The sequence below is a fragment of the Gopherus flavomarginatus genome, chromosome 2 (assembly GCF_025201925.1).
Source record: "Gopherus flavomarginatus isolate rGopFla2 chromosome 2, rGopFla2.mat.asm, whole genome shotgun sequence".
Lineage (NCBI taxonomy): Eukaryota > Metazoa > Chordata > Testudines > Testudinidae > Gopherus > Gopherus flavomarginatus.
The window spans coordinates 1,955,004-1,977,845 of NC_066618.1; the positions used below are offsets into that span (position 1 = coordinate 1,955,004).

Consider the following 22,842-nt stretch of genomic DNA (forward strand, 5'->3'; position numbering starts at 1 on the left):
AACATTCCCATCACTGCCCAGTGCACCTCTCAGCCTCGCCTGCCGTGGGGCAGGGCCTGTGGGGAGAGCAGGGGGAATGGAGAAAGCACTGTGCCCTGGCAAAGGGAAGCAGCCCGGCCTGGCAGGGGAGAGGAGCCAGGCCTGGAGCAGGGGAGCAGCAGGAGCTCTCCCTGCCCTACGGGACAGGAGCCCAGCCCAGGAATCCAGGGCCGGCGTGGGGCAGCCCCCTTACTCCCAGGGCCCAGGGGCATCCACTCCCTTACCGAGATGTCATCGCAGGAGCGGGGGCATGAGGGGCCACAGTGGCTGTACATGGAGCCCTGCACAGCTGCACAGTCCAGAGCTGCGGAGATGGGGAGAGGCCGGGGCTGAGGATGTGGCATGACGCTCCGGGGGTCACCAGCCGCATCCCGCTCCCTGCAGTCCAGTGCCCCCCGCCGAGCCCCTGCCCCGCCCCCCACAGCCCCGTGCCCCCCCCATCAAGCCCCAGCCCCGCTCCCTGCACCCCCCGCCGAGCCCCTGCCCCGTCCCCCACAGCCCTGCGCCTCCCATAAAGCCCGCTCCCCGCAGCTCAGCACCCCCCACTGAGCCCCCGCCCCGCTCCCCGCAGCCCAGCGCTCCTTGCTGAGCCCCCGCCCCGCTCCCTGCAGCCCAGCGCCCCCTGCCCAGCTCCCTGCAGCCTGGTGCCCCCCACTGGGCCCACAGCCCGGCACCCCCCGCTGAGCCCCATACCCCTCCCTGCAGCCCCTGCCCCCTGGCGAGCCCCCGTCCCACTCCCCGCAGCCTAGCACCCCTCACCAAGCCCGCTCCCCGCAGCCCAGCACCCCCCCCGCCGAGCCCGCTCCCCGCAGCCCAGCTCTCCCCACCCCGCTCCCCGCAGCCCAGCACCCCCTGCCGAGCCCACTCCCCGCAGCCTAACTCTTCCCACCCCGCTCCCCGCAGCCCAGCACCCCCCGCCGAGCCCACTCCCCACAGCCTAACTCTCCCCACCCCGCTCCCCGCAGCCCAGCACCCCCCGCCGAGCCCGCTCCTCACAGCCCAGTGCCCCGCTTAGCCATGGGAGGGGGGCCAGGGGTTTCCCCCACAAGGATAGCTGCCCTCCCCCATGGCATGCTCCAGTGGGGCTGCCTGCTCTAGGAACACCCCCCCCCCCCGTACCTGGGCACTGCCCCAGGTGGCAGGTCTCCACCTGGGCCGGGGGGCCCTCGCAGTAGTCGCCGTGGCCCAACGGGGTTGGGCTGTCGCAGGCTCGGGCCCGACTCCGCAGCCCCTCTCCGCAGCTCTTGGTGCACTCGGTCCAAGGGCTCCACGCGCCCCAGCCGCCGCTCCCTGGGGCAGAGCCATGGGTGTCAGGCCCCCTGCCCTCCCCTGGCCTGCGGGCGCCAGAGCCAGCACCAGGTGCCTGGGGAAAGCCTCACTCCTCACCCGGCCTGTGTCCCCCCAGCACTGGGCACGTGTCACCGGCTCACACCCCCATCCCAGGAGGCTGCTGGGGACCTGCAGGCCACTTGCAGCCCCCCTACCCCTCCCTGGGCCATTCCCTGCCCCTCCTCCCAGGCTGGCAGCAGCAGGTAAGACATGGCGAGCAGCACAGAGCCCCTGGGGTCGCTCCTGGAACTGGGATGCCCCCACGGGGTCAGCTGAAGCAGGGCGGGAGGCGGTATCCTGGGGCGGGTGGGGGCACACTCACTGGAGCAGGATGGGGGGATGCTCTCCCGGGGTGGGCGGGGCGCAGTCGCTGGAGCAGGGCGGGGGGGAGGTCTCCCAGGCTGGGCAGGGGCACAGTCGCTGGAGCAGGGCGGGGGAGAGGTCTCCCGGGGTGGGCAGGGGCACAGTCACTGGGGTGGGGCAGTGGGGCGCTCTCCTGGGGTGGACGGGGCACACTTGCTGGAGCGGGGTGGGAGTTGGTCTCCCGGGGCGGGCGGGGGCACACTCACTGGAGCGGGGTGGGGGGGCGCTCTCCCGGGGTGGGCAGGGGCACAGTCGCTGGGATGGGGCAGGGGTTGGTCTCCCAGGGCGGGTGGGGGTACACTGACTAGAGCGGGGCGGGGGGCGCTCTCTCGGGGCGGGCGGGGGCACACTCACTGGAGCGGGGCAGGGGCGCTCTCTCGGGACGGGGGTGCACACTCACTGGAGAGGGGCAGGGGCGCTCTCTCGGGACGGGGGTGCACACTCACTGGAGAGGGGCGGGGGGCGCTCTCCCAGGGCAGGGGTGCACACTCACTGGAGCTGGGCGGGGGGCGCTCTCTCGGGGCGGGAGTGCACACTCACTGGAGCAGGGCTGGACGTGGCAGGGCTGCTCCTCGCGCTCCGGCCCCAGGCAGGGCAGTCCGGTCCCCAATGGAGTGGGGGCCGTGCAGAACCGGTACCGGTTCTGGAGCCCCAGCCCGCAGGAGACTGAACACTCGCTCCAGGGCGTCCAGTCCGACCAACCGCCGCTCACTGCCCGGGAGGAAACGGGGCAACCGTCAGAGGCTGCGCTGCCCCACACCTCTAGATTGTGCCAAGCCAACAGGACCCGGAGACTGGCAGCCCCCCATCGCGCCCCCGTGGGACAAAGCCCTGGCCTGAAGCCTGGGTCACGCAGCCCCCAGCGCGGTGGCCTTGGGCTGCCGGCCATGGGAGCAGGGCTGGGAATGGGGCCTGCCCCTTGGTGTCTCACTCTGTTATGGGCTCCAGCCACCCACCGCCCCGTGACATGGAGGGGCTGGGGGCTCCGGCTGAGACGCCAACATGCAATGTGCCACCCCACCCCCTCGTCACCGGGACTGTCAGGGCAGGCCAGGGGCTCAGTGGGGCTCCTGGAGGAACGGGGCAAGGGGCATGCTGGTGTCACTCAGGGCTGGATGCTGGGGTGGGACCTCACGGGGCAGGTCCCGTTCCCGCTCTTTGCCTGGTTCTCCTGGCCAGGGGCCAGGGCAGCGGCCAGCACTGCGCTCCCCAGCCCTAGAGCCAGCTCTCACCGTCCCTGCAGGCCACCCGGGAGCAGTTGGAGATCCGGCCGGCCTGACAGGAGCTGGGCAGGGGAGAGAGCAAGTGGTTAGAGCCGAAGCCCCGAGGAAGCAGCCTGGGGAGGGGGAGCCTTGGAGAAGGGCACTGACCAGTTCTCACAGCCTTTGGGCACCACGTCTCCCGGGGCGTAGAGCACTCCGCCCTCGGCGCAGGGGCACTCCGCCGCCGCCACGCACAGGTTATTCTGGAAGCAGACGCACAGCACAGAGCGAGCTCAGACGGGAAGGTGAAAGATGGCACTGAGAGCAGTTAGCAAGGGCTCAGGGTCAGTCCTGGGACCGGTACCAGTCAATTTTCTCATCAGTGGCTTGCAGAAGGGAGAGGAGAGATGCTAACACAATGGCCGGATGATGCCCGGCTGGGAGGGGTCGCGGGCGCTCCGGATGACAGGGTCAGAATTCCAAGTGATCTTGACAAATTGGAGAATTGGTCTGAGATCAACAAACCGAAATTCAGTAAAGACAAGTGCAAAGTACTGCACTTAGGGAAGGAAAATTAAACTCCACAGCTCCCAGACGGGGCCTAACTGGCTGGGTGGCCGCGCTGCTGGAGAGGGGCTGGGCGCTCACCCCTGAATAGCGTCACCAGCGTGACACGGGCGTGAACAGGGTTAATCTCACTCCGGGTGAGGCAGGACAAGCAGCAATGGGTTAATGCAGCAAAGGGATGTTCTCGCTCTCGGGGAGCTCAGCTCTGGCCCAGGCCCCAAGGGAGGAGGTGGGATCCCCGTCACTGCAGGTGTTTAAGAGGCTGGACTAACCCGTCAGGCCTGGGCTAGGGTTACTCGGTCCCGCCCCAGCGCACGGCGCTGGCTGTGGTGACCTCTCGAGGTCCCTTCCAGGTGGGGGCGGGGCACAGGGGGCCAAGAAGGGGGCTGGGCCCCCCAATAATCGTCAGGCACGGAACTCCTCCAGCCCCAGGGCCCAGGGGAGGAGAGCAAGCTCCTGCCGGAGCTGGGACGGGGGCAGGGAGGAGGAGTCCACGGCCTGCCCAGGCCCCCCCAGCTCTGTGCTGGGCCTGGGGAGGCAGTGCTGGAGTGCGGGGGGCTCTTGCTCACTCACCAGAAGGACGGTGCTGGGGGGGCAGTAACAGCCAGCGTGGCAGGGCCTGTCAGCAGGGGGGTCCGTGCCCAGCTCCGCACAGGAGGCTGGTGCGTCAGTGCATTCCTGCCACAGCTTCCCCTCCGGGCAGATGCCGGGCACCTCGCCTGGGGACAGGGAGACAGCGGGACGCACCGGTAGAGCAGCCCAGAGGGGACAGGGGAGCCCACCGGCCCCTGGCACCAGGGTCAGCACTGCCTGAGGGGAGAGTGCCCCCTACTGACCCCCCTGCAAGCAGCTGGTTCCTTGGTGCCCCCCTGACTCCTTCTATCAGCCAGGCCCCTGGTCCTCCCCATCAGCTGGTTTCCTTGGGACCCCCAGCCCCCAGTCCCCCAGCCCTGCAGCAGCTGGTCCCTGTGGGAGGTTTCCCAACCCAGAACTAACCAGAGCCCCCCCTTCCCACTTCCAGCCTGTCATCCTGTGCTGCATTGGGTCATAAACTCTGTGGCCAGAAGGGGCTGTTATGAGCATCTAGTCGGACCTGGAAAGAGCACGGTAATGAAGCGGGAATTTTCTGTAATGTTTTATATTAAGCCCATGTGTGCCTCAGTTTCCCCTACAATGCACCTGGCGAGGGGGAAAGGATGACGTTGGCTCTCAGGGCAGGCGGGTCACTGAGCAGGGAAGACCCAGCTCCAGAGCCAAGGGCTGCGAGGTGCGGGGATAAGGAGCTCGGAGATCTCTCTCAGGAGCTGAGCACGGAAGGAGTCGGCGAGGGACAGAGCCTGGCCACGGGGTCACAGCAGCTGGGCTGGGCTCTGGGCTGGCCAGACGGGCTCTGCTCTGACCCCTCGGGGTAGCTCCAGCTCCCCCAGGCTGTGCCAGGCGACTGACAAACCCGGCGGCTGGGCCCGCGCTGGGTGAGGGTCGCTGCAGGTCCTGGCTGGGCAGGTCGGTCCCTGCGGAGCAGACGAGGCTCCCCCAGGACCCCGGCTCCGTGAGACTCGCTGGCAGAGCTCGTGGGGGGAAGCAGGAGGGCTGCATGGCCAGCCCTGGAGCAGAAAGGGACGCCCGGGGGGTCGGGCGCACTGTGGGGCTCCTCCCGAAGTTCCAAGGCTGGGGCGCAGCCCAGAGCCTGCGGGTCAGTGACAAACCCAGGCCAGAGACCTTCCCCAAACCATTCGTAGGGCAGAGTTTTTACGCACCACCCGGCCGAACGCTGGCCAAGAGCCCAGGCAGGGAGCAGGAGCAAGGGGTCACTCAGGCTCCGGCCTAGCTCCCAGGCATGAGCTGGGGCAGAGAAACGTTTGCAGGTGAGGCAGGCCCAGCGAGACCCCAACCCCTGACGGCCAATGGACTCCTCTTGTCAATTCCCGCAGGGAGCTGCACGCTGGCCAGGGTCCCGTTAACCAGAGCAGCCCAGGACACGGACCTGCTCTGCGGGTGGCAGTGGGACCTCTGCTCAGGGCACAACTGCCATTCACAAAGCTCATGTGATGTCAGGTGGCAAAGGACGGGGATGGGGAATAACCGAGACTGTTCTAATCCCGGCCTCGTCTGCCCCTGGGCCGCCCCGGACATCCACTGCAGAGACCAGGCCCAGCTCGCAGGGCCCAGCGCAAGGCGATGAGAACACGGGCCTGGAAAAACTCCACGAGGGGAGACTGGAGCGACTAGGGAGGGGATGGAGCAGAGGGGCCGTGAGAAAAATCTATACAAGGAGGAGCGAAAAAGTGGGGGAGGTAGAATCTCCTATTGCACCAGCTCATGTCGGGGAGAGTTTTCCAGCCCCACGCAGCTCTGGGTGCACCCAGCTGTGTGGGGCTCAAACGCTTCTCTCTCACCAGCAGAAGCTGGCCCAGTAAAAGCTATTCCCCGCCCAACCTTGTCTCTCTCAGAGCCTGGGACCCACACGGCTGCCCTAGCACTGCATATAAAATAGCAGCTCAGCTCGGGAGGGCTGCCTGAGGCATCTGTTCCCCTGACTCCTAGCGCAGGAACCGGGGACGTCCCATTACATTAAATTCAGAACTGATCAGAGGAAATGCTTATTTCTGCAACACATGATTAGCCTGTGGAACTCACTGCCGCAGGACAGCCCCGAGGCCGAAAGCTCAGCCAGATTCGGGAGGGCCTGGCCATGTCTATAGAGAGCAAACCCAGCAATGATAAACGCTTTGGGGAAGGGAAATGAAACCTGCTGTTTCAAGGCTGCAGCCAATCTCCAGCTATCACAGACCTCCCCATCCGCTGTCAGGGGGTTCTCACACCTCCCTCCAGCCCCTGGGGGACTGGGCTGACCCAGTCTGTCCGGCCCTATGGCCTCCGGGCGCTCTGGCTGCAACTCTGCGCACGGCCGTCAGGGAGGGAGTGGGGAGGTCAGCACGGCCCCAGAGGACGCGGGCCCGGGGCTGGACAGCCCTCCTTAGCTCAGGCTGCAGCCCCATGCCCACGGAGCCCCCGGACAGACAGTGTCTCACCGGCGCAGGGCTGGAGGTTGCAGGTGGTGAACTCGATCCGGTGCAGGACGGTGCTGCCCCGTGTGCGGTTCTGATAGCCGCCCCCGCAGGGCACGGAGCACTCCGACCAGGGACCCCAGTCTGCCCCGGAGCCTGCTGGAGAGATGGGGCAGCTCAGGCACACGCACCCCAGAGACCCCCCGGCCCCAGAGACCCCACCAACAGGGCCAGAGACCGCAGGAGCCAGCCCCTGCCCCAGAGACCCCGCCCCACAGAGTCAGAGACCTCAGGAGACACCGCTCTGTTCCACAGAGCCAGAGACTCCAGAAGCTACCCTAGAGACCCTGCCCCACAGGACCTGAGACCCAGGAGACACCACCCTGTCCCACAGAGCCAGAGACCCCGCCCCACAGGGCCTGAGACCCAAGAGACACCACCCTGTCCCACAGGGCCAGAGACCCCAGAAGCCATCCTGTGCTCCGGAGACGCCACCACATACTGCCAGTGACCCAGGAGCTACCCTAGAGACCCCGCCCCACAGGACCAGAGACCCCAGGAAACATCCCCTGCCCCAGAGACCTCACCCCACAAGGCCTGAGCCCCCAGGAGCCATCTTCTGCCCCAGAGACCCTGCCCCACAGGGCCAGAGACCCCAGAAGACTCCCGACTGCCTGAGAGACCCCACCCCACAGGCCCAGTGACCCAGGAGTGCCCCCGGCTCCACAGTGTCACCGATCCCAGGAGCCCCCAGGCCCCAGTGACCCTGAGCCATCCTAGGGCACGCGAGGAGGGGAGGCTTCGCTGACTGCCAGGCTCCGGGATGGGCACCACCTGTGCCGCTGCCCTCGCTGTGGCTCCAGCCCCTGGACACCCCCAGGCCGAGGCCCCCAGAGCAGGGCTGTGCCCAGACAGCTGCAGAGGAGCACCCCAGCCCTCTACCCCAGGAAGTCCCTTCGGGCCACGGGCAGGGGCTGGGAGCCGCTGGCCGACTCACCCCTGCAGGGCTGCAGGCTGCAGAACTCGACCTCCACGCCGGGGCCCTGGCAGTCGCGCCCCCCGAAGGCGGCGGGCGGATCGGAGCCAGAGCGGTAGCGCCGCCGGGTGCCCACGTTGCAGCTGCGGCTGCAGGAGCTCCACTCAGTCCAGCCACTCCAGCCACAGTGCACTGGAGAGATGGCAGGGTTAGCTCCTTGTGGGCATTGCGTCCCCTGCCCACACAAAGCCCTGGGGACCCCATCCCTACGCTTATCCTGGGCTAGTGGGGACCCCCCAGGGCCCCTAGCATCCCTCAGTCTCAGTCAGTGCCCATCCAGGGGGGCAAGCCTGTGAAGGGCCCTGTCTGCTGGGGCTGGGCCTGAGACCTGCCCTCCTTTCCCCGGGACTGCGCAGGGCTGTCCCACTCAGCCCCTGTCCCGCCCGGGCCCTAGTGCTCGCAGACCCAGCGTGGGCAGGGCCTGGCGGGGACGGCGTTACCTGGGCAGGGCTCCGTGCCGCACACCATCTCCCCAGCCACGCAGGTGCTGCAAGGGAGACAGGGAGAGGCTCAGTGTGACGCCCAGTGGAGCCCCTCCCCAGACCCAGCCGCAGCAGGCCCCTGGGCGCCCCGGCAGAGGGACCTCGGAGCAGGCGCAGGGCTCGTGCCCGGTGTGGGGAGCGGCTGGCCCGAGGAGCAGGGCCTGGCGCCCCAGACGCTGGCACCGTACCAGTTGTTGCAGGCGTCACGGGGGGTGGTGTCGCCCGGCTGGTACAGCACCCCCTGGTGGTAGCACAGGCACTGGCTCTGCGGCACGCAGCTGTCATCCTGCAGGAAGAGGCCGTCAGGGCAGTAGCAGCCCGGGTAGCAGCGGGTGGCGCACTCCACGCCGGCGCCCTGGTCCAGGCAGAGCCGCGGGCAGGCACCCCTTCCTCGCCGGCACTCCTCAGCCGTCTGGTAGATCATTGGCGCGGGGCACAGTGCTGCGAGGGGAGAAGGGGTGAGAGAGAGCAGTGGCGGGACCCCAGGGGCTCTTGCTATGGGGAGGGTGGTGGAGGGCCCTGGCAGGCAGCTGGGGCGGCGGGCAGGAGACCCCCAGGTAACAGCCCCATTGGGGTCAGCCCCCCCATCACCATCCTGTCCTGTGGCAGGGCTCTCGCACCCCGTCCCTTGGCAGCACCCCATGCCCTGGCCCAATCAGAGTGAGCCCCCAGCCTTGCCCCTTTGCAAAGCCCAGGGTCTGGCTCATTGCCATAAGCCCCATGCCCCATATGTCGGCAGTGCCCCAGGCCCAGCCCCCAGGGGTGAGCCTCCCCGTACCTCAGCAGTGCCCCAGGCCCAGTGCCCAGGATGACTCCCCCATACATCAGCTGGGCCCCAGGCCAGGCCCCTTGGGGTAAGCCCCCCATATCTCGACAGGGCCCCGTGCCCAGACCCTCGGGGTGCCCCCTGTACCTCGGCAGTGCCCTGGGCCAGGCCCCTCGGGGTGAGCCCCCCATACCTCGGCAGGGCCTCGGGCCAGGCCCCTAGGGGTGAGCCCCCTCATACCTCGGCAGAGCCCAGCCCCCAGGGGTGCCCCCATACCTCGGCAGGGCTGGCTGTTGCAGTCCCGGGTCTGGACGAGGGGCCCCGTGCACTCGGGCCCCCCATAGGCCGGGTTGGAGCAGGTGCGACTGCGGGTCTGGACGCCGGAGTCGCAGGTAGCGGAGCATCGGGACCAGGCCATCCAGGGGGTCCAGACGCCTTCCACTGCCAGGGGCCAGCAGAGGCATGGCCTGGTGAGCTCAGCCAAACCCACTGGGAACCTCCCAGCTGCCGCGCCAAGCCCTGCCCTGGCACCTGCCAACTCGGGAACCCCAGCCATCCTTGGGGGTCCCCCCCACCAACACAACCCTCCCTCCTTGGGGCCTAGAACCCCACCCATGGATCCCCATCCTTCCTCACAAGCTGCCCCCACCAAAGCAACCCCTCTGTCCTTGCAGTCTGGAACCTGCCCCCGTTGATCTCCCTCTGTCCTCGGGGTCTAAAACCCCATCCCCATGGCTCTCCCTCCCTCCTCAGAGCCTAGAACCCCATCCATGCAACCCCATCCTCCTCAGAGCCTAAAACCACAGTCGTGGAACCCCCTCTCTCCTCAGAGCTTGAAACCCAGCCTGCCTCAAAGCCTAGAACCTTACCCATGGAACCCCACCCTCCTCAGATCCTAGAACTCCGCCTATTGATCTCTCTCCCTCCTCAGAGCCTAGAACCCTCCTCAGATCCCAGAACCCCACCTATTGATCCCTCTCCCTCCTCAGAGCCTAGAACCCCACCCATGGAACCCCCACCCGCCTCAGAGCCTAGAACCCTGCCGTGGAACCCACCCCCCTTAAAGCTTAAAACCCCGCCCATGGATCCCCCCTCAGAGCCTAGAACCCCACCCATGGAACCCCATCCTCCTCATAGCCTAGAACCCCACCTATGGAACCCCACCCTCCTCAGAGCCTAGAACCCTGCCCATGGATCCCCCACCCTCCTCAAGGGCTGTCCCCACAAGCCCCCTTAGACACTGCTATGGCCTTTTGCCATCCGTCCGTCCATCCCCCCGGCTGGGCTCTCACCGGGGCAGGGTGGCGTGTCACACTGCTCCTCCTCCACGGGCGCCCCCTGGCATCGCCCAGCGCCCTCCCTGGTGTCGTTGCAGTGACGGAACCGCTTCCTCACCCCGACACGGTCCACATCGTAGAAGCAGGTCTTGGAGCATGGGGACCAGGGCGTCCAGTCGCTCCAGGGGCCGGCTGGCTCTGGGGATCACAGGGGGCGGCGTGGCGGGGGGGAGATGGACAGGGCTGATCAGCACTGCCCAGCTGTGACATCAGGGGGCTATCGACAAACCCCAGGGATGGGCCCCAGGCTCAGGCCCTGGTGCCTGAGGACAGGGAGGGCAGTGGTGCCCCGGGACGGGGTGGGGGGCCATGCAGGTCACGTTCTGTCCCCAGCTGGTGGCATAATGGGAGGATTGGGCCAGTTGTCATCCAACGCCAGCTGGCAGAGATGCCAGGACGCCTGGGTTCCACACCCAGGATGCTCTGCACTACCCCAGAAGGAGAGCTGCCAACGCTGCCAGGAGAGGGTCCCTGTCCCCTCCCTGTGGGCTGCCCCAGGGCCGGGCAGGGTGTACATACCGGAGACACAGGCCGTGTGGCACTCGCGGACTTGCTGCGCATCCCCCTCGCACGGGGCTCCGCCGTTGGCAGGTGCCGGGTTGGTGGGGGATCTGGGGGCAGAGGGAGGTAGTTAGGGAGAGTGATCGACAGGGGGCAGCACAGCTGGGGGACCCTGATTCTTCTCCCGCAGGATCCCGCTTCCCAGCAGCGGGGAGACTGGCACCCCCTTCCCACAGGGGCACCCGGCCAGGACACGGGGCCAACGAGAGAATTCGAGCATCATGGACTGGGAAGCTTGGAGGGGACTGAGGGGTCACCGCTGAGATTGAAATCCCCCCTGAAAGCCGGCACACCCCAGTGCACAGCGCCCCCTAGTGCTGCACTAGGGTCAACATTGACTGAGGGGAGAGCGCCCCCTACTGAGCCCCCCCCGCACAGCACCCCCTACTGAGCCCTGCCTCACTCCCTGCAGCCCAGCCCGCCTGACAAGCCCCCATCCTGCTCTTCATAGCCCAGCACCCCCCGCCGAGCCCCTGCCCCTCTCCCCGCAGCCCAGTGCCCCCGTTGAGCCCCCCCCGCAGCACAGCGCCCCCTGCTGAGCCCCTGCCCCGCTTCCCGCAGCCCAGCACCCCCGCTGAGCCCCCGACCCGCAGCACAGTGCCCCCCGCCAAGCCCCTGCCCTGCTCCCTGCAGCCCAGTGCCCCCCACTGAGCCCCTGCCCTGCTCTCTGCCGAGCCTCTGCCCAGCACCCCCCGCCAAGCGCCCGCCCTGCCCCCCGCGGCCCAGCCCCCCCAGCCAAGCACTGCTTGTGACATGAGACTGCTCCGCCGAGCCCATGCAGTACGGCACCCCTAGCAGGGCACTGAGGCCAGCGCTCCCTGCGTGTGCCCTACGGAGCCCCTACTCCCAGCCCTGCAGTGTCTGATTTTTTCTTGGGGATCTCTGTGATGTTATTGATATAATCTGGGACCATATAGAACATGGTTGCAACCAAGATCCTGTAATGGCACCAAATCTTATGTGAAGGGGGTCATATAAGGTGTCTAAGACCAGGTTATGGGTTGCTGGTTATGATTATGCTGTCTGTATGTCTGTATCATTGTGTAGTTGAAGTTATAAGTATTGGCTCTATACTGTCTGTATGTCAAACTTATGCTGTGCTGCTGGGAGACATCCCAGACAAGTTGGTGTTGCTCTGCCTAGCCTGCTTGATGGCCCATTAAGGACCATCAGCTACACAACTGACTCATTGAGAGGAGGCAGATACGCCTTGTGACTCAGCAGGGTGTGCAGGGACTTGCCCATGTGCCTGCAAACTCCATTTTGCTGTAATTTTTCACAGTAAGAACAAAGGAGTGTTCTTACACCTGGAAAAGCCTATAAAAGGCGGATGCCTCATCTCCATCTGGTCTTCAGTTCTGCTTCCTATCTCTGGAGGGACTTTACAAGGAAGCTCTGCACAAGGGACTGAATGACCCATCCCAGCGGGGGATGTTCCAGAGACTTGATTTGAACCTGCAGTTTACTCCATCACTGCTACAAGCCTGAACTAAGAACTTTGCCATCACTGTATGTAACTGATTCCATGTAACCAATTCTAGCTCTCATCTCTATCTTTTTCCTTTTATGAATAAACCTTTAGATTTTAGATTCTAAAGGATTGGCAACTGCGTGATTTGTGGGTAAGATCTGATGTGTATATTGACCTGGGTCTGGGGCTTGATTCTTTGGGATCAAGAGAACCTTTTTCTTGTATTGGGGTGTTGGTTTTCATAACCAGTCATCCCCAGGACGAGTTGCACTGGTGGTGATACTTGGAAACTGGAGTGTCTAAGGGAATTGCATGTGACTTGTGGTTAGCCAGTGGGGTGAGACCAAAGTCCTCTCTGTCTGCCTTGTTTGGTGCCATAGAGGTGGAAAAACCCCAGCCTAGGGCTGTGGCTGCCCTGTTTAAGCAATTGGTCCTGAATTGGCACTCTCAGTTGGGTCCCGCCAGAACTGCATCATCATAGTTTCCCACCCTGGGACTGATCCAGCCTAACCCAGCTCGGCTTGTGAGACCCAGTGGTGCCACAGGCCTCCATGGCAGGACCTGAGAGGCCGCCCCAGGCGTGGGCACTCAGCCCCTGCCACACAAGGGTCCCAGGGTGGTGCCCACCCGGCGGGGTCCACGTGCTTCCCCCCCTGCACCTGAATCTCTCCTGCATGCCGACTCCGCAGCTGCGGTCGCAGGGTGTCCATGGGGACCAGGCTGACCAGCCGCAGTGAATGGGGCAGGTCAGGTCGTCGCACGTCACCACCCCGTCCAGGCACACACTGGGGAGAGGAGATGCAGAGTCAGGAGGCCTGGGCCCAGGGCTCAGCCAGGGCCCAGGGGACAGGGCCAGCGAGCGCCACAGAGCCATGGTGCCCCACAGGGCCGGCACTTCCATTAGGCGACCCTAGGCGGTCGCCTAGGGCGCCAGGATTCGGGGGGCGCATGGGAGCTCCCGGTTCCACTCCCATCGTGCCGCCAAAGAAGGACCTTCTGCCGACATGCCGCAGAAAACAGCAGCAGGCAATTGAGCAGCTCAATGACTGCTGCTGTCGCCTGCGGCATTTCGGCGGAGGGTCCTTCCTCGGCGGCACGACAAGAGCGGAACGAGAAGCTCTCGTGCCCCCCGTGGGAAGCACACAAAATGCCGCCCCCCCTCAAATTCTGCCTAGGGCGCCAGGGCGCTCCTGGTGCCCCAGTGAAATGGGGCAAGGCATTTGGGGAGCACCCAGGGGTGTGTCTGCACTCGGCCCCCAGCCACTGGTTGGTGTGTAACACGCCAGGGGCCAGAGGGCTGCTGTGGGTACAGTGCCAACGGCAGGGTGCATGCAGAGCCGAGGGTGAGGAGCCCAGGCCCCATCAGGGCAGGCACAGCACACAACAGGACAAGGGCAGCGAGCGCAGGGAGTGGGCACAGACGGGCACCCTGGGTGGGCAGGCGGGGGGCAGCGAGGGCAGGGAGTGGGCGCAGACGGGCAGCGTGGGCAGGCGGGGGATAGCGAGGGCAGGGAGTGGGCGCAGTGTGAGCAGCGTGGGCAGGTGGGGGGCAGCGAGGGCAAGGAGTGGGTGCAGGGTGAGCAACGTGGGCAGGCGGGGGGCAGCGAGGGCAGGGAGTGGGCACAGGGTGAGCAGCGTGGGCAGGCGGGGGGCAGCGAGGGCAGGGAGTGGGCGCAGGGTGAGCAGCGTGGGCAGGCGGGGGGCAGCGAGAGAAGGGAGTGGGTGCAGGGTGAGCAGCGTGGGCAGGCGGGGGGCAGCGAGGGCAGGGAGTGGGTGCAGGGTGAGCAGTGTGCGGATACTGCAGCCCTTGGCAGCAGCGTGCGCGGGCAGGCGGGGGGCAGCGCGGGCAGGGCCGATGCCCACGTGGGGCCGTCCGGGGGCCCCAGAGCCCAGCCCCGGGCACTCACCACTGGCTGCAGTTGTCGTGCAGGAACATCTCCCCGGGGAGGCGCTGCTCCTGGCTGAAGTCGCAGTGGCACTGGCTGATGTTCACGCAGCTGCCCTCCTGCAGATAGAGCCCCGGGGGGCACCGGCACCCTGCCAACGCCAGCCAGATGCAGTGAGGCCAGAGGGCGCAGGCTGGTGGATCCTTGGGGCCCAGGGATCGCGTCACCCAGCAGGGACCCAGAGTCACCCGCCAAGAGAGAAGTCCCGGGACTCCCGTGGGCTGGCGCAGAGCCTGGGCCCTGCTGCCAGCGGCTCTGTGGGGTGGCACTGGTACTCCGAGGGTGCCCGAGGCCAGCACCTTCCAGGCCTGGGGCAGACTCAAGCCCAGCCGGCTGAGAGGTTGGGGTGGATGGGGAGGGGACCAGGCCAGGTGACAGCTGGGGGTGTGAAGGACGGTGCCATTGGCCAGGGCCCCTGGGCTCTCGCTGATGTCCTGCCGCCCCCCAGCGCCGCTCACCCTCCACACACTGGCTCTGGCAGCTCCTCTCGGCATTCAGCTCCCGGCACGACTGGGGGCACGGCGCCACCAGGCCCCTCTCGCAGTCCCCAGCCTGCACGTGCACCATCTCGGGGCCGCAGTCTGGAGGGGCGCACGGCACTCAGGCAGGAGGCCCCAGAACCCCCACGCCTCCCAGTACCCCCCATTCACACTCACACCCTCCCCCCGCTCACTCCACGTCCTCTCCCACATTCCCCACGCATACCCATGGGCCTGTATCTCTCCTGACCCCCCCATAGCCCCTCCCCGCCTTTTCCGCGCTGCCTTGCCCTCCGGCCCCGCACCCCCTTACCGCGGGCATCCCCGCAGGGCTGCAGGTTGCAGGGCTCTGTCTGCACGGCGTCGCCGGGGCAGGGCTGACCCCCATTCTTGGGAGGGGAGTCGGCGCAGCTCCGCGTGCGGCTCCGCACTCCGCCCCGGCACTCGGCGTCGCAGTCCGACCACTCGCCCCAGGGGGCCCAGGCGCCGTTCACTGGGCCAGAGAAGGGGCAGGGATGAGGTGAGCACAGAGCAGGACAGCCCCACTGGGCCGACCCCCCGCCGGATTCCCCTCCCCCTGCCCCCCGGCTCTCCTGCCGCAGGGCTGGGGGCAGCTCCCCATGGGACAGTCCCACACAGTGAGGTGCACTGGGGGGATTCCACCTTCCCCCAACGCCTCCAAGAGCAGCCAGGCCAAGTGCGGAGGCTGGGAGGGGCAGCTGGCTGGCTCCAGCAGGGCGGGAGTGGGGCCCAGCCCTGGCAGCCCTGGGCCCGGCCCCAAGCTGCAGTGCTGGGCCGTGGGGCTCAGCGCACGGGGGCTGCGTGCTGAGGAGGGGGCTGAGCCTCTGTCCCCAGCTGCAAGGGGCTGTGCAGAGGGGCAGGATGGCAGGGCAGGGGTCCCTGCTCCCCAGAGGGGCGCGGCAGGTGGGACGGGGGTCTCTACTCCCCAGGGAGGCAGGTTTGAGGGGGCCTCTGCTCCCTGGGGGGTGTGATGGGCAGAACAGGGGTCTCTGCTCCCCAGGGAGGCAGGTTGGGGGGGTCTCTGCTCCCCAGGGGTGCAATGGGCAGGGCGGGGGGTCTCTGCTCCCCAGGGGGTGCGGTGGGTGGGACAAGGGTCTCCCCTTCCCAGGAAGGCAGGTTGGGGGGGGTCTCTTCTCCCCGGGGGGCACGGTGAGAGGGGCAGGGAGGTCTCTGCTCCCCAGGGAGGCAGGTTGGGGGGGGTCTCTGCTCCCCAGGAAGGCAGGTTGGGGGGGTCTCTTCTCCCCAGGGGGGCACGGTGAGAGGGGCAGGGGGGTCTCTGCTCCCCAGGGAGGCAGGTTGGGGGGGGTCTCTGCTCCCCAGGGAGGCAGGTTGGGGGGTCTCTGCTCCCCGGGGGGGCGCCGTGAGTGGGGCAGGGGTGTCTCTGCTCCCCAGGGAGGCAGGTTGGGGGAGGGGTCTCCCCTCCCCAGGGAGGCAGGTTGGGGGGTCTCTGCTCCCCGGGGGGGTGCGGTGAGCAGGGCAGGAGGTCTCCGCTCCCCAGGGAGGCAGGTTGGGGGGGGTCTCTGCTCCCCAGGGGGGCACCGTGAGTGGGGCAGGGGTCTCTGCTCCCCAGGGAGGCAAGTTGGGGGGTCTCTGCTCCCCGGGGGGTGCGGTGAGTAGGGCAGGGGGTCTCTGCTCCCCAGGGAGGCAGGTTGGGGGGTCTCACCTGGGCAGGCCCGGAGGAAGCAGGAGCGGCTGTCGAACTCGTTGCGTTCGCACTGGCCCCCAGGCAGGGCGTTCCGGAGCAGGTCCCGCCGGCGGAAGGTCACACCCAGCCCGCACGACCGGCTGCACTCGCTCCAGCCACTCCAGGGAGACAGGATGCAGTCCACTGGGGGGGCAGGAGACGCCTTAGAGCCGGGGGTCCCAGGGCTCCAGCCAGCCCCCCAGCCCCAGGACAGTTCCCCAGCCGGACCCCAGCCCAGCCTTGTCTAGCCCGGGGCCACAGCCAGGGGGCATGCAGCCTGAGGGCCGCCAGGGCTCCCATGGGCAGGATCTGCCAGGGAATGCGGGAACCGGACAGCTCCAGAGCCTGGCCCCTGGCGCCGGCTGGAGATGGAGCCAGTGGGAGGGCAGCTCCGAGGTTCAGGCAGCTCCCCGAGCGTCGCTGGGAGGTGCCGGGGGGACGTGAGAGCCAAGCGCCCGCAGCGGAGCCCGGCACGTACCACAGCTGCTCTCGTCAGAGCCGTCCTGGCAGTCCGGGTGCAGGTCGCAGCGCTTCTCCAGGGCCAGGCACTCCCCGCTGCCACAGGAGAACTGCTTGGCAGAGCAGGCGCTGGGCCGCCCTGTCGGGGAGGCCAGGGAGACGGTGGGGCCGGCTGAGGCGGTGGGGCCTCCTGCAGAGACAGGCAGCGGCAGGGTCAGTGCCGCCCACAGGAGAGAAGTGAGGGGAGCGCCTGGCCCAGCCCCGCAGCTGCCACCCACCAGGGCTAACGCTGACCCGGGGGCCTGGCCCATTCGCTCAGCGAGGAGCTGCCCACCTCCAGCCCCTGGGAGCCCGGCCTGGCAGCGCCTTGGCCAGCCTCACCGCATTTGGCCCACGTGTGACCCGCTGGGCTGCTCCTGGCTGATTTCCTGCCCTCATCGGGGTGGCCCCTAGTCCCCCAACGGCAGTCCGCAAAGGGGGCTCAAGGCTGAACCCCATGGGCCCCAGGAGCAGGGCTGACAGCCCCACTTACTCCATAGAGGCTCCCAAGCAGCCACCAGGCAGCAGGGCCCTGGAGAAGGGCCGCTCAATGCCCCACGTATAAATCTGCAGTCCCCCTTGGCCAGCAGCTCGGAGCCCTCCCTCCTGCCCTCTGTGCCCAGCCTGGCCCCAGTCCTGGGGGTGGCGGAGTGGGTGCCTCAGTTTCCCCCAGGTGGTGGGAAAGGGCTGGTAGCTCTTCCCAGAGGCCCAAGGAAGCAGATGTGGCTCACACCTGGTTGTCTGCGGTTGGGGGCCAGGTCAGTGGAAGGTCCCTGCAAAGCCACTCACTGGGACATTTGGTACCTAGCAACTAACGATCCTGGATGACCACCCCCCCCTCGCACCAGCTGGGGAACAAAGAGTGGAGGAGGGGCCTAGAGGGCCAGGCCTGGGAACACAAACGAAAAGGACGGCGGTTGGGGGGGACAGAGCAGGAGCCAGGGTTTGGCACACTGAGGGGTCTGCCAGAGACCGTTCCAAAGCTGGGGCCCTGGCCCCGCTCCTGTGGGTCGGTGACCAGGGGGAGGGTGCTGGGAGGATCTGATGCCTCGCAAGCCCCCAGGTCAAATGCAGGGCGCCCAGCTCCATTGTGGGGTGGCTGCGAGGGGACTCCCCAGGCTGCAGGTTCCAGGCAGGGCGAGGCCCCTGCGGCTGAGCCGTGGGTCTGGCCCCATCCCTCTCCCCACTCACCGCAGTGCCACTCGTCCGACCCGTCCAAGCAGTCCTCCTGCCCGTCGCACACCAAAGCAGCCTCCACGCAGCCCAGCACCTCGCAGGCAAACTGGCCCTGGGTGCAGAGGAGCCGAGGGAAGGGCAGCCCTGCCAGAAGAACACATGGGCTGGGGGGCTGGCACTGACCCCCCCGGGGGTGTCCAGCACAGAGCTTTCCTGCCCCCAGCAGCACCTCACGCACGGCTCTGCTCCACTGCGGGGGGCTGGATCCCGGCAGGTCGAGGCCTGCTCCCCTGGAGGGCACAGACTGTCTGCAGGGTCCAGGGGAACTAGGAGCGGCGGAAGGAGGTGCCCAGGCCAGGGCACGTGGGTACTGCCCACCTCACAGATCCCAGGAACTGCAATGAAGGGCAGGGTTTCGCAGGGCAGCTCCCCCGCGGGAGTCGGCAGCTCTGCTCCCTGCAACGGCTGGGTTCTCCTTGGGGGTCATCCCATGCCCACCCCAGCTCAGCTGGCAAGCTCCACGTCCCTGCCCTCCCCCCAGCACCAGCACCAAACAGCTGCCCCCTGCTTACCAGCCAGAGTGGTGGCCAGCCCAGGCCTGCCAGGCTGGGAGGGGCCGGTGTGCAGCCCAGGCAGCCTCGTGGGGCCAGGCCCAGGACCTGCTGCCGACACAGTCACAGCCGCCATGCCCGGCAGGGTGGGGCCCAGCAGGCGTGGGGTCCCCGGAGAGGTTGTCCCTGCCCAGAAGAGCCCAGGAGTCCCTGGGGACCAGGTGGTGGGCGTCTCCCCCGGGCGCCCGGGCTCTGGGCTTGCCACACCGGGAGCTCCGGAGCGCCTGGATTCCTCTTCCAGGCCAGGCATCCCAGTGCCCCACCAAGGCCGAGCTGTGCTCAGGTGGGGCACCTCGGTGCCAGCTGCTCCAGGGCTGCGCGTGTCCCCAGCAGGCCCTGCCGTCCCCAGCGTTGGTGTGGCACTGGGCTCCTTCCCTGGGTGAGTCAGAGAGAAAACGTGTCAGTGACGGGCCAGGCCATTTACCCTGCCTTCGCCCAGCCCCGCCTGTCTCCCCCCAGCCTCCTCCCAGCCCCGCCTGTCTCCCCCGAGCCCTGCCTGCCTCCCCGGGCCCCACCTGTCTCCACTCCAGCCCCAGCCCCACCTGCATTTGCCCGGCCACCCCACAGCCCCATGTGTGTGATGTTATGAGTGTAATATAACAGTCATTTTTTTTTAAAACATCATCTTAATAAAATGTTTATAATCTCACTGGAAGGTGACAGGGCCCGAAAGAGTTAATCCCCTCCCAGACGGACCTGATCCAGGGCCCAACTTTAGAGACTGGTTAGGAAGATACTAAATGACCAGAGCTTTGAGATGCAGCGGCATTGTTAGAGGCAGAGGGGTAGCTGTTTGCTCAGGGCTTGGGATGTCAGCAAACACGTCTTGTCCATCACTATAGCTTTGATTCAAAGATCAAACAAGGAATATGAACATTTAGGAAGACACTGGAGTGAAATAGGATTATTGTCTGTGTGTCTCTGTGAAGGCTGTGGTGACCTGTATCTGAGCTGTTTCATGGGTAAATTACCCTGTGCTAATTGCCAGGCTGGTTGGGAGACAGAAGACTATTCTCTCAGGCCAGGAGGCTGCTGGAAAATGTATCCGAACCCTGGGGCCAGCCAGTTTTATCTGAGATCTGCTTTGCGATTTGATTTGAGATTTGCTTTCAGTGACACCACCCCCTGGGGCAGCAGGGCGCAGGGCTGGTTTGGGGACTGTGGGGCTGCTGCCGTCCCCAGTGCCTAGGACACTCCTGCTCTCTAATTGGGGGGGACCCAGCACCTGGTGCCACGTCTCTGCCCTGCTCCCAGCCCAGTCTCACCTGCTGCTGCGGTGCCCGTTGGCCTCACTGGCTGGCCCGTGGATTTGGCCTCGCTGCTCTCATTGACTGTGCTGGGAACCCTGGATCCTGGGACCAGAGTCGCCGTGGGGAGCAGGGGCTGCTCGGAGGTGGGGCTGGTCCCCAGTGGTGCAGCACCTGTGGGAGAGGGAGAAGGAACCAATCAGCGGGAGGGCCATGGTGCTGGCTGAGCTGCTCCTGACCCCTAGATCTCCTGTCCTGCCCCCTAAGTCTCCCTGTCCTGCCCCCCCACACACACACACACTTAGCACAGCCCTGCTCGCCCAGGAAGGCCCTGCAGCCGGCCCTGCCATCACAGAGGGCTGTGGGGGCTTCACACAGTGCCCCGAGCCCCGCCCCCCCGACCAGCAGCACGCCCCGGTGACCCCCATCCCAGGCAGAGCCATGCACTCTGGGCTCCCCGAGGCAGAGGCTGGACAGCTCAGTGGAGAATGCTCCGGGCCTCACCGGCCGTGCCCAGGGCCTGGCCATGTGAGAGAGGCACCCACAGCTGCCCGTGCTGGGAAATGGGGCTCAGGGGAGGGCAGGAGACATTGCAGGGGCTGGGGAGACGGAAAGGGCTCAGAGAAACCTCCATAGGGCAGGGGCGGGGGCGGGGGAGACAAGTGCCTGCTGGTCCCCGGGGCGAGGGAATGGCTAGCGGGGCCGTGCCTGGGAACAGGCGACGGAGCTGGGCAATGGGTCTGAGTCACTCACACCCGCGTGGGCAGAGCCCCTCGCCTGTCCATGCCCTGCCGCTGGGGCAGTTCTGGCTCTCCCTGCTCCCGGCTCTCTGGCCCCCAGCCACGATTCCCCAGTAACGGGATGTTTCCCTGGGGACTTGGCCAAACCGTCCCTGGCTCAGGGCCTTGTCGCTCCTCCCTGCGGAGCCCTGACTGACCCCAGGTGCTCGCCCCCTGCCCCAGGCCCAGCTCCAGCGGCTCAGGCCATCGGCAGCAACCGGCTAGGCCTTTTGCTCCCCGGTGCCCAGGACTCTGCCCTGTGGCCTGGCACCGGTCGGGGCTGGGCAGACGCAGGGAGGGGCCCCTGAGCAGGTGAGGCTCAGTGCAGGGCTGGGCCTGGTGGAGCCGGGCTGCCTGCTCCAACGCCCGACAGCGGAGGGCAAGGCTGAGGCCTGGTGCTACCCACCCCTCCCCTGGCAGGGACTGCAGGGCGGCCACAGGGGCCAGAGCATAGGGCTGGGGGCACCAGCCTGTGCAGGAGCCAGAGAAAGGTGCTCCAGAGGAGGGGGCGAGCGGCCCAGGGCGAGGGGCTAGAGCAGTGACCAGGGGTACCAGGGGCCCAGCCCCCCCTCACCCTCCTGCTCCCTGTCCCAGCCCCACAAGGTCACAGCCCTACCCCCATGCTCACTGTCCCAGCCCTGCCGGGTCCCAGCCCCCCCTCATGCTCCCTGTCCCAGCCTCGCAGGGTCCCAGCCCCCACCCCCCTGCTCCCTGTCCCAGCCCCGCACAGTCACAGTCCCCCCGCGACTCCCTGTCCCAGCCCCGCAGGGTCACAGCCCCCCCGCGACTCTCTGTCCCAGCCCCGCAGGGTCCCAGCCCCCACCCCCCCGCTCCCTGTCCCAGCCCTGCAGGGTCATGGTCCCCCCCAACTCCCTGTCCCAGCCCCCACTCCCTGACTCCCAATCCCAGCCCCAGAAGGTCACAGCCCCCCTCACCCCCAACCCACTCCCTGTCCCAGCCCCGCAGAGTCACAGGCCCCTCCACGTGCTCCCTGTCCCAGCCCCGCAGGGTCACAGTCCCCCCACGACTCCCTGTCCCAGCCCCGCAGGGTACCAGCCCCCACCCCCCCCGCTCCCTGTCCCAGCCCTGCAGGGTCATGGTCCCCCCCCCCCACGTCTCCCTGTCCCAGCCCTGCAAGGTCCCAGCCCCCACCCCTCTGCTCCCTGTCCCAGCCCTGCAGGGTCATGGTCCTCCCCCACTCCGTCCCAGCCCTGCAAGGTCCCAGCCCTCACCCCCCCACCCGCTCCCTGTCCCAGCCCCAGAAGGTCACAGCCCCTGCCCCCAACCCACTCCCTGTCCCAGCCCCGCAGGGTCACAGTCCCCTCGGGACTCCCTGTCCCAGCCCCGCAGGGTCCCAACCCCCACCCCCTCAATCCCTGTCCCAGCCCCAGAAGGTCACAGCCCCCTGACAACACACTCCCTGTCCCAGCCCCGCAGGGTCACAGGTCCCCCCACTCCCTGTCCCAGCCCCGCAGGGTCACAGCCACCCCCCCCCCGCTTCCTGTCCCAGTCCTGCGAGGTGACAGCCCCCCCTACTCCCTGTCCCAGCCCCACAAGGTCACAGGTCCCCCCACTCCCTGTCCCAGCCCTGCGAGCTGACAGCCCCTCCCCACTCCCTGTCCCAGCCCCACAAGGTCACAGCCCCACCCCTGCTCCCTGTCCCAGCCCCGCAGGGTCACAGGTCCCCCCACTCCCTGTCCCAGCCCTGCGAGCTGACAGCCCCTCCCCACTCCCTGTCACAGCCCCAGAAGGTCACAGCCCCACCCTCGCTCCCTGTCCCAGCCCCACAGAGTCTCAGCCCCCCCCCCCCACCATCTCGGCGGGAGCAGCACTCACTCCAGGGGCAGCCCAGCACCTCCACGCGCAGGTGGATGCTCCGGTGATACTCCACAGGCACCAGCCGCAGGTAGCGGGCCAGGATCAGGGGGTGCAGCTCCCGCTGCACCGGCGTGTGGCTGTCCAAGTTGCCCTCCAGCACCTGGCCGAGGGGTGCAGAGGAGCAGTCAGCCCGGGGCCGGAGGGCCGGCAGGGGAGAGGCTCTGTCCCCACTGCCAGCTGGCATGAGAGGGGAGGGGGCAGGCTCGGGGGATGACCAAGGCGGGGTCTGGGTCTGGGCTGCACCCAGATCTCCGGCTTCAGCTAAGGGCCACGCTGGTGACTTGCCAGGCCCCTGAGGGTGGCACCTCCGTGGCATGAAAGAGCAGCCCCTGGAGACGACGGGTCCCAGCATGCAGTGACAG

The 22,842-nt window shown here is 67.3% G+C and overlaps 1 protein-coding gene across 1 annotated transcript in view; it reads right to left on the bottom strand.

The window, feature by feature from the left end:
• LOC127045947 (SCO-spondin-like) overlaps positions 1 to 22,842 on the bottom strand; it is a 162,019-nt gene that overhangs the window by 57,309 nt on the left and 81,868 nt on the right. Inside the window, exons 52-74 of the mRNA XM_050942846.1 lie at positions 22,439 to 22,580; positions 19,842 to 19,997; positions 18,538 to 18,951; positions 17,981 to 18,109; positions 16,770 to 16,940; positions 16,271 to 16,435; positions 14,900 to 15,079; positions 14,566 to 14,688; positions 14,069 to 14,198; positions 12,821 to 12,946; positions 10,649 to 10,740; positions 10,085 to 10,267; positions 9,069 to 9,233; positions 8,215 to 8,467; positions 7,985 to 8,031; positions 7,506 to 7,676; positions 6,533 to 6,664; positions 4,074 to 4,219; positions 3,102 to 3,196; positions 2,964 to 3,016; positions 2,272 to 2,442; positions 1,159 to 1,329; positions 264 to 343 (exon numbers count right to left, since the gene is read on the bottom strand). Coding sequence (XP_050798803.1) covers positions 264 to 343; positions 1,159 to 1,329; positions 2,272 to 2,442; positions 2,964 to 3,016; positions 3,102 to 3,196; positions 4,074 to 4,219; positions 6,533 to 6,664; positions 7,506 to 7,676; positions 7,985 to 8,031; positions 8,215 to 8,467; positions 9,069 to 9,233; positions 10,085 to 10,267; positions 10,649 to 10,740; positions 12,821 to 12,946; positions 14,069 to 14,198; positions 14,566 to 14,688; positions 14,900 to 15,079; positions 16,271 to 16,435; positions 16,770 to 16,940; positions 17,981 to 18,109; positions 18,538 to 18,951; positions 19,842 to 19,997; positions 22,439 to 22,580 — 3,495 coding nt within the window. The remainder of the gene's footprint in view (positions 1 to 263; positions 344 to 1,158; positions 1,330 to 2,271; positions 2,443 to 2,963; positions 3,017 to 3,101; positions 3,197 to 4,073; positions 4,220 to 6,532; positions 6,665 to 7,505; positions 7,677 to 7,984; positions 8,032 to 8,214; positions 8,468 to 9,068; positions 9,234 to 10,084; positions 10,268 to 10,648; positions 10,741 to 12,820; positions 12,947 to 14,068; positions 14,199 to 14,565; positions 14,689 to 14,899; positions 15,080 to 16,270; positions 16,436 to 16,769; positions 16,941 to 17,980; positions 18,110 to 18,537; positions 18,952 to 19,841; positions 19,998 to 22,438; positions 22,581 to 22,842) is intronic.